The 13,959-nt window shown below is 41.2% G+C and overlaps 1 protein-coding gene across 1 annotated transcript in view; it reads left to right on the plus strand.

The window, feature by feature from the left end:
- Positions 1–13,959, plus strand: part of AP3D1 (adaptor related protein complex 3 subunit delta 1) — a 3,080,434-nt gene that overhangs the window by 997,995 nt on the left and 2,068,480 nt on the right. Inside the window, exon 16 of the mRNA XM_044055492.1 lies at positions 3,988–4,136. Within this exon, the coding sequence (XP_043911427.1) occupies positions 3,988–4,136 (149 nt within the window). The remainder of the gene's footprint in view (positions 1–3,987; positions 4,137–13,959) is intronic.

Consider the following 13,959-nt stretch of genomic DNA (forward strand, 5'->3'; position numbering starts at 1 on the left):
TGCACACTAATTAGAACATTGCTTTCTGTTCCTTGCACATGCTGTTTTTGCACACTAATTACAACGTTGCTGTCTGTACCTCGCACGTACTGTTTTTGCACACTAATTAGAACATTGCTGTCTGTACCTCGCACATACTGTTTTTGCACACTAATTAGAACATTGCTGTCTGTACCTTGCACATACTGTTTTTGCACACTAATTAGAACATTGCTTTCTGTACCTCGCACATACTGTTTTTGCACACTAATTACAACATTGCTGTCTGTTCCTTGCACATGCTGTTTTTGCACACTAATTAGAACATTGCTGTCTGTTCCTTGCACATACTGTTTTTGCACACTAATTAGAACATTGCTTTCTGTTCCTTGCACATGCTGTTTTTGCACACTAATTAGAACATTGCTGTCTGTACCTCGCACATACTGTTTTTGCACACTAATTAGAACATTGCTTTCTGTTCCTTGCACATGCTGTTTTTGCACACTAATTAGAACATTGCTGTCTGTACCTCGCACCTACTGTTTTTGCACACTAATTAGAACATTGCTGTCTGTACCTCGCACATACTGTTTTTGCACACTAATTAGAACATTGCTGTCTGTACCTTGCACATACTGTTTTTGCACACTAATTAGAACATTGCTTTCTGTACCTCGCACATACTGTTTTTGCACGCTAATTAGAACATTGCTGTCTGTACCTCGCACATACTGTTTTTGCACACTAATTAGAACATTGCTGTCTGTACCTTGCACATACTGTTTTTGCACACTAATTAGAACATTGCTGTCTGTACCTTGCACATACTGTTTTTGCACACTAATTAGAACATTGCTTTCTGTACCTCGCACATACTGTTTTTGCACGCTAATTAGAACATTGCTTTCTGTACCTCGCACATACTGTTTTTGCACACTAATTAGAACATTGCTTTCTGTTCCTTGCACATACTGTTTTTGCACACTAATTAGAACATTGCTTTCTGTACCTCGCACATACTGTTTTTGCACACTAATTACAACATTGCTGTCTGTTCCTTGCACATGCTGTTTTTGCACACTAATTAGAACATTGCTGTCTGTTCCTTGCACATACTGTTTTTGCACACTAATTAGAACATTGCTTTCTGTTCCTTGCACATACTGTTTTTGCAGACTAATTAGAACATTGCTTTCTGTACCTCGCACATACTGTTTTTGCACACTAATTACAACATTGCTGTCTGTTCCTTGCACATGCTGTTTTTGCACACTAATTAGAACATTGCTGTCTGTTCCTTGCACATACTGTTTTTGCACACTAATTAGAACATTGCTTTCTGTTCCTTGCACATGCTGTTTTTGCACACTAATTAGAACATTGCTTTCTGTACCTCGCACATACTGTTTTTGCACACTAATTAGAACATTGCTGTCTGTACCTTGCACATACTGTTTTTGCACACTAATTAGAACATTGCTGTCTGTACCTCGCACATACTGTTTTTGCACACTAATTACAACATTGCTTTCTGTACCTCGCACATACTGTTTTTGCACACTAATTAGAACATTGCTGTCTGTACCTTGCACATACTGTTTTTGCACACTAATTAGAACATTGCTGTCTGTACCTTGCACATACTGTTTTTGCACACTAATTAGAACATTGCTGTCTGTACCTTGCACATACTGTTTTTGCACACTAATTAGAACATTGCTTTCTGTACCTCGCACATACTGTTTTTGCACACTAATTAGAACATTGCTTTCTGTACCTTGCACATACTGTTTTTGCACACTAATTAGAACATTGCTTTCTGTTCCTTGCACATACTGTTTTTGCACACTAATTAGAACATTGCTGTCTGCACCTCGCACATACTGTTTTTGCACACTAATTAGAACATTGCTGTCTGTACCTCGCACATACTGTTTTTGCACACTAATTACAACATTGCTGTCAGTTCCTTGCACATGATGTTTTTGCACACTAATTAGAACATTGCTTTCTGTACCTTGCACATACTGTTTTTGCACACTAATTAGAACATTGCTTTCTGTTCCTTGCACATACTGTTTTTGCACACTAATTAGAACATTGCTTTCTGTTCCTTGCACATACTGTTTTTGCACAGTAATTAGAACATTGCTTTCTGTACCTCGCACATAGTGTTTTTGCACACTAATTAGAACATTGCTTTCTGTTCCTTGCACATACTGTTTTTGCACACTAATTAGAACATTGCTTTCTGTTCTTTGCACATACTGTTTTTGCACACTAATTAGAACATTGCTTTCTGTACCTCGCACATACTGTTTTTGCACACTAATTAGAACATTGCTTTCTGTACCTTGCACATACTGTTTTTGCACACTAATTAGAACATTGCTTTCTGTACCTCGCACATACTGTTTTTGCACACTAATTAGAACATTGCTTTCTGTACCTCGCACATACTGTTTTTGCACACTAATTAGAACATTGCTTTCTGTTCCTTGCACATACTGTTTTTGCACACTAATTAGAACATTGCTTTCTGTTCCTTGCACATACTGTTTTTGCACACTAATTAGAACATTGCTTTCTGTTCCTTGCACATACTGTTTTTGCACACTAATTAGAACATTGCTTTCTGTACCTCGCACATACTGTTTTTGCACACTAATTAGAACATTGCTGTCAGTTCCTTGCACATGCTGTTTTTGCACACTAATTAGAACATTGCTTTCTGTTCCTTGCCCATACTGTTTTTGCACACTAATTAGAACATTGCTTTCTGTTCCTTGCACATACTGTTTTTGCACACTAATTAGAACATTGCTTTCTGTTCCTTGCACATACTGTTTTTGCACACTAATTAGAACATTGCTTTCTGTACCTCGCACATACTGTTTTTGCACACTAATTAGAACATTGCTGTCAGTTCCTTGCACATACTGTTTTTGCACACTAATTAGAACATTGCTTTCTGTTCCTTGCACATACTGTTTTTGCACACTAATTACAACATTGCTTTCTGTACCTCGCACATACTGTTTTTGCACACTAATTAGAACATTGCTGTCAGTTCCTTGCACATACTGTTTTTGCACACTAATTAGAACATTGCTTTCTGTTCCTTGCACATACTGTTTTTGCACACTAATTAGAACATTGCTTTCTGTACCTCGCACATACTGTTTTTGCACACTAATTAGAACATTGCTGTCAGTTCCTTGCACATACTGTTTTTGCACACTAATTAGAACATTGCTTTCTGTTCCTTGCACATACTGTTTTTGCACACTAATTAGAACATTGCTGTCTGTTCCTTGCACATACTGTTTTTGCACACTAATTAGAACATTGCTGTCTGTTCCTTGCACATGCTGTTTTTGCACACTAATTAGAACATTGCTGTCTGTTCCTTGTACATACTGTTTTTGCACACTAATTAGAACATTGCTGTCTGTTCCTTGCACATGCTGTTTTTGCACACTAATTAGAACATTGCTGTCTGTACCTTGCACATGCTGTTTTTGCACACTAATTAGAACATTGCTGTCTGTTCCTTGCACATGCTGTTTTTGCACACTAATTAGAACATTGCTGTCTGTTCCTTGTACATACTGTTTTTGCACACTAATTAGAACATTGCTTTCTGTACCTTGCACATACTGTTTTTGCACACTAATTAGAACATTGCTGTCAGTTCCTTGCACATACTGTTTTTGCACACTAATTAGAACATTGCTTTCTGTTCCTTGCACATACTGTTTTTGCACACTAATTACAACATTGCTGTCAGTTCCTTGCACATGATGTTTTTGCACACTAATTACAACATTGCTGTCTGTTCCTTGCACATACTGTTTTTGCTTACTGTTCATTTGAAGTCCTCTTGCCAGAGCTTGTAGTGTCTTCTGCTCGTTACTATCTTTGCAATAAGTTTACAAGTTGAGTAAAAGGTCAGAGTCTCGTTGTGCTTTTTTAACACTGTATTTACTGTTTTTCCGTCAATAGGTTTCTAAAAAAAACTTGATGGAAATTGTGAAGAAGTTGCTGATTCATGTGGACAAAGCTGAGGGAACAACTTACAGGGATGAGCTGTTAACCAAAATAATCGATATCTGCAGTCAGTCGAACTATCAGTACATCACCAACTTTGAGTGGTTAGTACAGCTTTTGTCAGCTTTAAATACTGTGGTTACTTGTTGAAGAAGGGCTTGCTGTATATGGTTTCAGTTTCTGAAGACCCAAGATGTGATGAATTCCAAGTTGGTGATCCCTTTTCCAAGAAAGTTTTAGAGCAGCATTTTGTGCGTTAGCGAGCTTGCTACAGAGATTCTGTATTATTGATAGTGGTTGATTCGAGGCCTGAACTGAATTAACAAGCTGCTGACTTGTAGCAACTCTTTTTGTGTTGTCTGTTTTTGGAAGGGGTGCAGTTGCATGCCTCAAAATGCCATAAAGATGCTCTGGAATAATAAACATATGTTCAGACTTGATTGGTTTAAGTCTCTTTGCAGGTAATGTTTTGTTTTATCTTTCAGAGCTTGTGGTCTGTATTTCTTCATTTCACTGAGACTTTAGCCATGTGGTTTCATTTTTGACCAGATGTTCTTCATCTCACATTGCTGCAGTCCTTACACTTGGGTAGTCCGCTGTCCTCGGTTGGCCCGAATATCAGAGTATAAGGCTGACGTCGGTCAAGGCACATTTGACTGACATCAGAACGTCAGGGTACAAATGCGCATGACCGACGTCATATCCTCAATCTTTTTTGCCGCATGGTCCGATGCAGAAGCAGTGTTGCAAGTGCCGTTCGGCGTTCTGAAATTTTTCGAATTCGGAGTTTCAGACCGAAGTCAGAGTTGGTTAAGTACCCCGTTGGGGAATATTTTGGTTTTTTCTTGCCTCGGTGGTTTACCGGATGTCAGAAAAAGTGAATAACTGTATTTCTTGTGGGAAACAGATACCGCATAGAGATTACCATACTTTGTGTATACCTTGTTTGGGACCTGAGCACGACGTTGTTGGGTGTCGCTTTTGTGCTAGGTTCAGTAAACGCACTATTAAGCGAAGGTTAGATTGTGCCAGGTTGGTCTTTGGGAAGCGGTGCAATTACAAAATGCCGTCGGATACTCCGACGCCGGCTTCCTCTAAGAAGCGCAAAGACAAAGCAGTCAAACCTAGGCTAGAGGAGTCGTCCGAACCGGACGCCGGTTCTTTAGAGGCGTCACTGGAACCGGTGGTTCCGACGGAGGCCTCTCTGGAGTCCCAGGGGGAAACTTTGATTTTACAGGATGTGGCCTCCCAGGAGGCAGGTCAGGCTGCAGGGGCTTCTCAGATAACTGTTCTCCCCTCCCTTCCTAAGGTGTCTAGGCCCTCTCTTTCTGCTTCCAAGGCTTCTCCCAGAGGCAGGTCTAGTTTAGCTTCTGTGGGTGTCACTCCTAGTTCTTCATGTTCTGTGCCCAAGAAGCACATGCTTAAAATGGCAGAAGATTTAATTACCTTAATTAGAGGTTCTGTGCCCCCTCCTGATAAGAGGCCTAGAGTGGAACCAGAGTTGGGGGGTTATGAGCAGGCTTCGGATGTGTCTGAGTCTTCGGCTGAAGACTTGCAGGAGTATTCTCCTTATTCTGATTCTGATGTGGATGATTCTACTCCTTCTGCTTCTCCTCCTGAGGATTTTTCTTTTTCAGAGACTCTTCATTCCATGAGAGAGCATTTTAAATGGGTAGGTCAGGACTTCTCTGATTCCAGGAAAAGGCTTAGGGAATTTTTGTTTTTACCCCAGCATAGGCCTTTAGCTATTCCTCCTGTTCTGAATGTGGTGGAAGATGTGTTTGCGGAGGCTTCTCTTAATCCTGATTCTTTGCCTCCTGCTCCTGTTAAACCAGATAGGTATTACAGGGTGCCTGAAGCTCATAAGTATCTTTTTAAGAGTCCTAGGGCAGACCCAGAAACTGTTAGCCAGGGGCCTAAAGGTGTTAAGGCTTCTGTTGTCAAGAATCCGGTTCCTGCAGATAAAGAGGCCAGGGCCTTGGATAGATGGGGAAAGAAAGTTTATACTTCTTCCACTCTAGCTATGAGAGCTTTGAATTGCCAGTTTCACATGTTGAAATATCAAAATTATCTCCTTTCACAATTGAAGTCTAAGGTTGATGCTCTGGCGGAAGGTATTGATTGTAAAGAGTTACAAGATTTAGTGCATGTTTCTGAACAGGTGGGTAAGCATTCTTTGCAATGTGGTTTTGATGCTGTACAGGCCTCGTCTAGGGTGGCTGCCACTGGGTCAGTTCTTCGCAGGCACGCCTGGCTGAGGATCAAAATTTATCTGACCATGTTAAAACAAGGATTTTAGATGCTCCTTTACAATCTGATGTGTTGTTTGGTTCTCCTGTTGAGGCAGTTTTAAAGAAAATGGAAGACAAGGCTAAGTCTATGCAGACTGTTAAAGATTTTTTGCAGGTTCAACCTCCAAAGTTTAGTAGAAATTGGCCTACTAAGGGGTGGACATATCCTTCTTATGATTCCCAGTCTAGGGGTAGATCTAGACGTGGCAGGGGCAGAGCTCAGGGCTCTTTCAGGCCTAGAACAGGGAGTTCTCTTGCACAGTCTTCGGGTGAGGGCACGGGTGAGGGCAGGGGTCAGTCCTTTCGTAAACAGACCCAATGACCTACCTTTTCAGCTGCCAGAGCCTTCTCGTCTGGCAGCACCTTTGGGAGGAAGGTTGGCACTTTTCAAAGAAAATTGGAGTTTAATTACCCAAGACAGATGGGTATTGGATATCATACACCACGGTTACAGGTTTTATTTCCATACCTTGCCTCCTTTCAAAGGCATGCCAGACATTCCTCCTCAACAAAGAATAGAGGCTCACAAGCAAATTTCTCTGTTACTCCAAATAGGGGCCATACAGCCGGTCCCTATGCCAGTAAGGGGCCTAGGATTTTACTCTCGCCTGTTCCTAGTACCAAAAAAGGGGAACACGTGGAGACCAATTTTGGATTTATCTATCCTCAACACTTATCTGGACATTCCCAAGTTCAAAATGTTGACGTTACAACAGCTTTTACCTCTGCTGGGCAAAGATCACTGGATGGTAACTTTGGATCTCAAGGAGGCTTACCTCCATGTTCCTTTCAGACTAAGTTGCAGGAAGTATCTGCGTTTTCGGACTGGGACTTCTCACTATCAGTTCTCTGCATTGCCCTTTGGCTTATCTACTGCGCCCAGAGTATTCACGAAAGTTATGGCTCCAGTGATAGCTTTCTTCAGGCTAAAAGGAATACAGATCTATCCTTATTTGGACGATTGCCTGATTCTGGCTCAAGGAAGGGACGAGCTTCTTCATCATTTGGAATATGTGATAGCAGTGCTAAGATGCCTGGGGTATTCTGTGAACGAAATAAAGTCCAGTCTAGTACCCTCTCAGGACATGTGCTTTCTGGGTGTAAGACTGAATACAGCATCCCAGATGGCCTTTTTGACCCCGGACAAACAAAAGAATCTTTCCCTTTACTTCCATCAACTATCTCATCAGTCCGGGCTGACTGCAAGGACAGTCCTTCAAGCCTTAGGGTTCATGGCATCTTGTATTCTGGTGCTTCCCAATGCCAAACTGCATATGAGGAAGCTGCAATGGTATCTCAAAATGTATGGACACAGCACTGCCAGGATCTGGACACTGTCATTCAAATAATACCTTGCATTCAAAAGGAATTTTTGTGGTGGGCTCAGGAATGTCACCTAAACAAGGGACTCTCTGTGACCCGGCCAGAGGCGAGTCAGATTTTAACGACAGATGCCTCAGACAAAGCTTGGGGAGCTCATCTAAATGGAAAGTGGATACAAGACAAGTGGCCTGCCAGACTACAACATCTACATATCAACTTGAAGGAGATGTTAGCGGTCCAGTTTGCATTAATAGCTTTCAAGGATTTACTTCTTCCAGGGCAGGTGTTGATTCTAACAGACAACACAACTGTCATGTGGTACATCAACAAGCAAGGGGAACATTCTTATCCTCTATGCAGGCAAGCAATGATTTTGTGGGAGACTGCTCTCAGTTTACAACTAAATCTTCAGGCAAGGTTTCTGCCGGGAGCACAGAACTCCTTAGCAGATGTGTTAAGCAGACAAATCATGGATCCCCACGAGTGGAAATTGGATCCTCATGTATTTCAGAAATTGACAGTGTCATGGGGAACTCCAGACATAGATCTGTTCGCTTCTCCACTAAACCATCAGCTGCCAAAGTTTTGCACGAAAAGGTTTCATCCCACAGCTTGGAGAGTGGATGCTCTTTCTTTCAATTGGAGCAATCTTCATGTGTATGCCTTTCCACCTCTGCCTCTCCTCCCAAAGGTACTTCTGAAGGTCAGACAGGACAAGCCAAGGATGATTTTAATAGCTCCAGATTGGCCTCGACAGCACTGGTACCCATTACTGAGAAGTCTAGTACGGAAGCCTCCATGGCCTTTGCCTTCGATTCCACACCTGTTGTCCCAGGAGGACAGTCATTTGCTCAATGTCAAACTTCACTCTCTTCACCTAACAGCCTGGCATATTCTGTTTTGAACCATAGAGGGTCTCATCTTCCACAACAAGTTTTGAATGTGATTTTGGAAGCTAGAAGGCCTAGTACAAGGAAAGTGTACGCAGATAAATGGAAGAGATTTTTGTTTTGGAGTGCAGCAAAGGATTTTGATGTTTCTGAGCCTAATTTAAGTGTGGCTCTTCAATATCTTACTGAGTTACTGGACAAAGGTTTGTCCTTCTCTTCTATTAAGGTTCATGCTGCAGCAATTTCAGCTCACTATGACTGTGACCCACCATTGTTTTCTCATCCTTTGTTCAAGCAATTTCTTAGAGGGGCAAAGAATATAAGACCCCCACGAAGAGCTCCTACTCCTGCTTGGGATCTCAATTTTGTGTTGGAGAAACTCACTCTACAACCTTTTGAGCCTGCAGCTACTACTGAGTTGAAGTATTTGTCATGGAAGACTGCCTTTTTGTTGGCCATTACCTCTGCAAGAAGGGTTTCTGAATTGCAGGCCCTTATGGCGGTTGAGCCTTTTTTAATTTTCCATAAGGATAGGGTATCTTTACGTACTAATCCTTCCTTTATGCCTAAAGTGGTTTCTAGTGTGGCTTTAAACCAAACTATTCATTTGCCTACTTTTTATGCAAATCCCCAAAATAAAGGGGAAAAGATTTTGCACACTTTAGATGTACACAGGCAGTTGCGATATTATTTGGACAGAACTAAAGGGTTCAGGCAATCTCGGCAGTTATTTGTTTCTTTTGCTTTGAGTTCTCAGGGCAAGCCTGTGTCAAAACAAACTATTTCTAAGTGGATTGGGTTTTGCATTGCTTTCTGTTATTCCCATCATGGCAAAGAGATTCCAGCTGGGATTAGGCCTCATTCCACTAGGGCTACTGCCACTTCAACAGCTTTTTGAGGGGTGGCAACTAAGGATATTTTGGAGGCAGCTACTTGGAGTTCAGTGCATACTTTCTCTAGGCATTACCACCTTCCACTGTACTCTAAATCCAGGGCTGGTTTTGCCACTGCTGTTTTGCAGGGCATTTTGGCAGCTCCTGCTTCATTATAGTTTGGCCATCCTCCCTTACCTCTGCTTTGGGATTCTACCCAAGTGTAAGGACTGCAGCAATGTGAGATGAAGAACATAGTACAGTTTTGTACCTACCATAAATGTAGATGTTCGAAGATCCACATTGCTGCAGTCCAATTTACCCTCCCTCCTTCCCCTCTGTAGTTTGAGGCGGTTGTGTGGGCTGGGTTGTCAACATGAGGTATATTGTATATATTGTATATATTGTACATATTTTTAGTGTTAGGATGGTTGGTTGTTTGGGTGTTGTCTGTGAGTTTTGACCTTTATTTTTAGGGTCTTCTGACATCTGGGGCAAGAAAAGACTGAGGATATGACGTCGGTCATGCGCATTTGTACCCTGACGTTCTGATGTCAGTCAAATGCGCCTTGACCGACGTCAGCCTTATACTCTGATATTCGGGCCGACCGAGGACAGCGGACTACCCAAGTGTAAGGACTGCAGCAATGTGGATCTTCGAACATCTACATTTATGGTAGGTACAAAACTGTACTTTCTGGCTTGTAGCATTCATAACACCATGACCCATTTAGCCTTAAAACTAGTTACATAGCTCATTTGTTCAGTTACTGGAGCAAGTGTAAGGAAAAAGCCTAGGAACCAGACAGTTGCTGCTGCTTCCTTCAAATTCTTTTGAACACTTACTGATGTGTGTCACCGCAGTGTGCTGTCACATGTTTGATCTGCATTTTGTTTGACTGCCTTTAGGTCTTGTCATTTTGGCCATTTATGGTGTAGTCTTTACCTCTCTGTTCTCATACCTGGGAATCCCCTGCATGTGTAGGGTCTTTGTTGTATGTGAAGTCTACCTTGGATTTGCACCAAATATTTTCGGATTCCTCCAGATTAAATGGAAAGGCTGGGACAGTGGAGGGATCACATTGAGGATGCTGTTTATTGGAACGGATACAGCTCTTTATTTTATTTGTCATTTGCTAACCGGGTTATTCCGACTGAGCCATTGGCCCATTTTCAGTGGAGACCAGAGGAGAAAAGCTCTAGACAGTTATTACAGTTACATAAAGAAAAAACATCTGACAGTGCAGTTGTATGCAAACAGTACAATAATGTGCTTTACATGAGAACATTAGAAATTTACAGAAGGCCTGAGAATGAACTTTACATAAACATTACAATAATGTGCTTTACATGAGAACATTAGAAATTTACCGAAGGTCTGAGAATGAACTTTACATAAACATTGCAATAATGTGCTTTACATGATAATTTTATTTATTTATTTATTTTTATTTTACATTTGTTAACCGGGAAAAGTCTGACTGGATATATATCCATTTACAGCGGAGGCCCGGGGAGAAAAGCTCCAAGATATGAAAAATTTAGTAACAATAAAAATTTAGGTAATGGCATATCTAAAATTTAACAATGAATCTATTTATACTACTAAAACAATGCAGGTTACAAGGATCTCTATAAGGTTAACAGTTGGGCAAGGACAAAAGATAGATATTAGTTATAAATAGGAGATAAAAACATTATCGCTTAGGCAGTAAATATACAGGGAAAACCAGTTTTAGTGAGGTGTGTCTGAAGGATAAGGATTTTCAGTTAGCAAGTGATGAAGAAGAAATAGAGATGGTAGTATAGTCATCTAAGAAGGAGAAAAGGGAAACCACAATTGAGAGCTAAGTTTGGTCTAAAATGTTTATTGGTGTGTTTTTAGGTTAGTCAGGGTTGAGATATGAGCATGAGTATAGTTTGATTATCTCGGTCTACTTTATATAGTTAGCTGGGATTTAGGCATGGACATAGCCAGACTCTGTGCATGTGTGTTTTCAGGGAAATTTTGAATTGAGGGAAGGAGCTATTAGTGGTTACTTCTGGAGGCAGGGAGTTCCATTTTTTACCAGCAGAGTTGGAAAACAATGAATCTCTAGTGGAGTTGTAGGCTTTGGTTGTTTGTACTAGCACTCTGCTGGATGAGCGTAGGGATGTTAGGTTGTTATAGGGGGTTATAAGTTTAGATAGACTAGGGGTACTGGTAGGTTGGTGGAGGATTTTATGTACAACTATGAGTTGGTTATAAAATTGACTGGGAAGTTCTAGCCAGCCTAATTTGTGAAGGTTATGACAATGGTGAGTTCTGTATGTGGAGCCTGTGGCAAATCTAGCTATATTGTTATAGCAGCTGGTGATTTTGTTGAGGTTTGCTTTAGATAGATTAGTGAGGATGGGTGAGGCATATAGAAGAGAAAATAGAAGATGTGTGCGGGCTATTGTGGTTCTGGCAGTTGGGGTTAGAAATTTCTTTATCCTGTACATGGAGCCTATTTTTTTATTTACTGTTTTTATGGTTTTGTCTATATGGGCATTATAATTCAGATTGTTGTCAATGATTATACCTAGTAGTTTAGTGTTTGGTTCAGGAGAGATTATGGTGCCATTGTTTGAAGATACTGTAATTATTGGTGGTGTTAGCTTATGGGTGGGGGAGAAAAGTAGTAGTTTGGTTTTGTTTGGGTTCAATAAGAGAAGACGATTATTAAGCCAGTTCTCTACTTTGTTGAAGGTAGTCTGGGTTATGAATTGTAATTCTGTGGGAGTAGAGGCAGTGCAGATTAGAGTAGAATCATCTGCGTACTGTATGGTAGTTGCCTGTGGTATGACTTTGGGCAGATCATTGATGAATATAGAGAAAAGAAGGGGACCCAGAATAGAACCTTGGGGTACTCCAAGGGTGACAGGTAGAAGGGGGATAGTTTATCTTTCCACAAGACAGCTTGTTGTCGATCTTTCAGGTATGAGTGGAACCAGTTACATACTGGGTTATCTATGGACAGTGATTTTAGAGATTCTAAAAGTAAGTTGTGATTTACCATGTCGAATGCTTTTGATAGATCGAGGAAGAGGAGAGAGGAGAGCATGTTTTGATTACGGTTGTGATTTATTGTGTGAGAGAAGGAGAGAAGGGCAGTGGTTGTACTGTGGGCTGGTCTGAAACCATGCTGGGATGAGGTTAGGAGAGAATGGTGAGTAAGGAGAGAAGGGCAGTGGTTGTATTGTGGGCTGATCTGAAACCATGCTGGGATGAGGTTAGGAGAGAATGGTGAGTAAGGTGAGAAGAGCAGTGGTTGTACTGTGGGCTGGTCTGAAACCATGCTGGGATGAGGTTAGGAGAGAATGGTGAGTAAGGTGAGAAGGGCAGTGGTTGTACTGTGGGCTGGTCTGAACCCATGCTGGGATGCGGTTAGGAGAGAATGGTGAGTAAGGTGGGCTAATAGTTGCTTCTGTATGCATTTTTCCATTATTTTGGCTAGGGGAGATAGTATTGCGATAGGTCTGTAGTTAGAGAGTTCTGTGGCGTTACCTCCCTTATGAAGTGGAAGAATGTGAGCGATTTTCCAAATGGAGGGGATGTAGGATTCTTGGATTGTACGATTGATTAAGATGGAGATAGGGTAAACTATTTCTTTAGCAGCTTTTTGTAGGAATTCTGCGGGAAGTAGGTCTGCTGCAAGGGTGGTAGGTTTTAATTTCTTGAGTAAAGATTTGATATAGTCAGTGGGGATAGGCTCAAATTTTAAGGGTGGGGGGTATGTATGAGTAAGAGGGATGGTAGATGAAGAGGAGGGAGATAGATTATTGGCTAGGGACTTGACGGTTTCAGTGAAAAAAGTGTTAAAGTTATTAGCTACTGAATCAGAGGGTAGTTGTATGGTAGATGAGGGGCTTGGGGTAGAAGATTTACCTGGGTTGAGCAGCTTATTTAGACCTGACCAGAATTTTTGAGGCTGATTTTGATGCTTTTGCTGTAAATTGCAAAAGTAGTTTTGCTTATCTAATAGTGTAGATCTTTTAGCTTCATTTCTTGCCTGCTTGTATGTTAAGTGGGCTTGTGGGGATTTGGTAGCTTTCCATGAGGACCATGCTCTGTTTCTGTTAGTAATTTTTTGTCTGGTAGTATTGGTTAGGCATGGTGCTATTTTGTTTTTGGTTCTGATTCTGCGTGTGGGAGCATACTTGTCTAAGATGGCTAGGAATGCAGTGTTGAATTCTGAAACTGCTTGGTCAAGGGGTAGAATTTTAAGACTGGCCCATTTACATTGGCCTAGATCAGATTGGAAACTATTTAGGTTAAAGTTTTTTGTGTACCTGAGGGTTTTAAAGGTGGTGTGGAGAGGGGCATGTTGTCTCTTTTTCTAATTATGTAGGTTAGGAGGTGGTCGCTCATATCCTCAGGTTAGGGTGCCTGCTTTGTACAACTGAGGTTTGTTATTTATTAAGATCCAGTCTATAATGCTTTCCTTTTTGTTAAATTTGTTGATTTGTGGAGAACTCTAGAGAGGATTTATATAGGATGGCTACTCCACCTCCTTTTTTCCCTTTACG

Source organism: Protopterus annectens, chromosome 13.part0 (assembly GCF_019279795.1).
Source record: "Protopterus annectens isolate FY-2018-M chromosome 13.part0, PAN1.0, whole genome shotgun sequence".
Classification (NCBI taxonomy): domain Eukaryota; kingdom Metazoa; phylum Chordata; order Ceratodontiformes; family Protopteridae; genus Protopterus; species Protopterus annectens.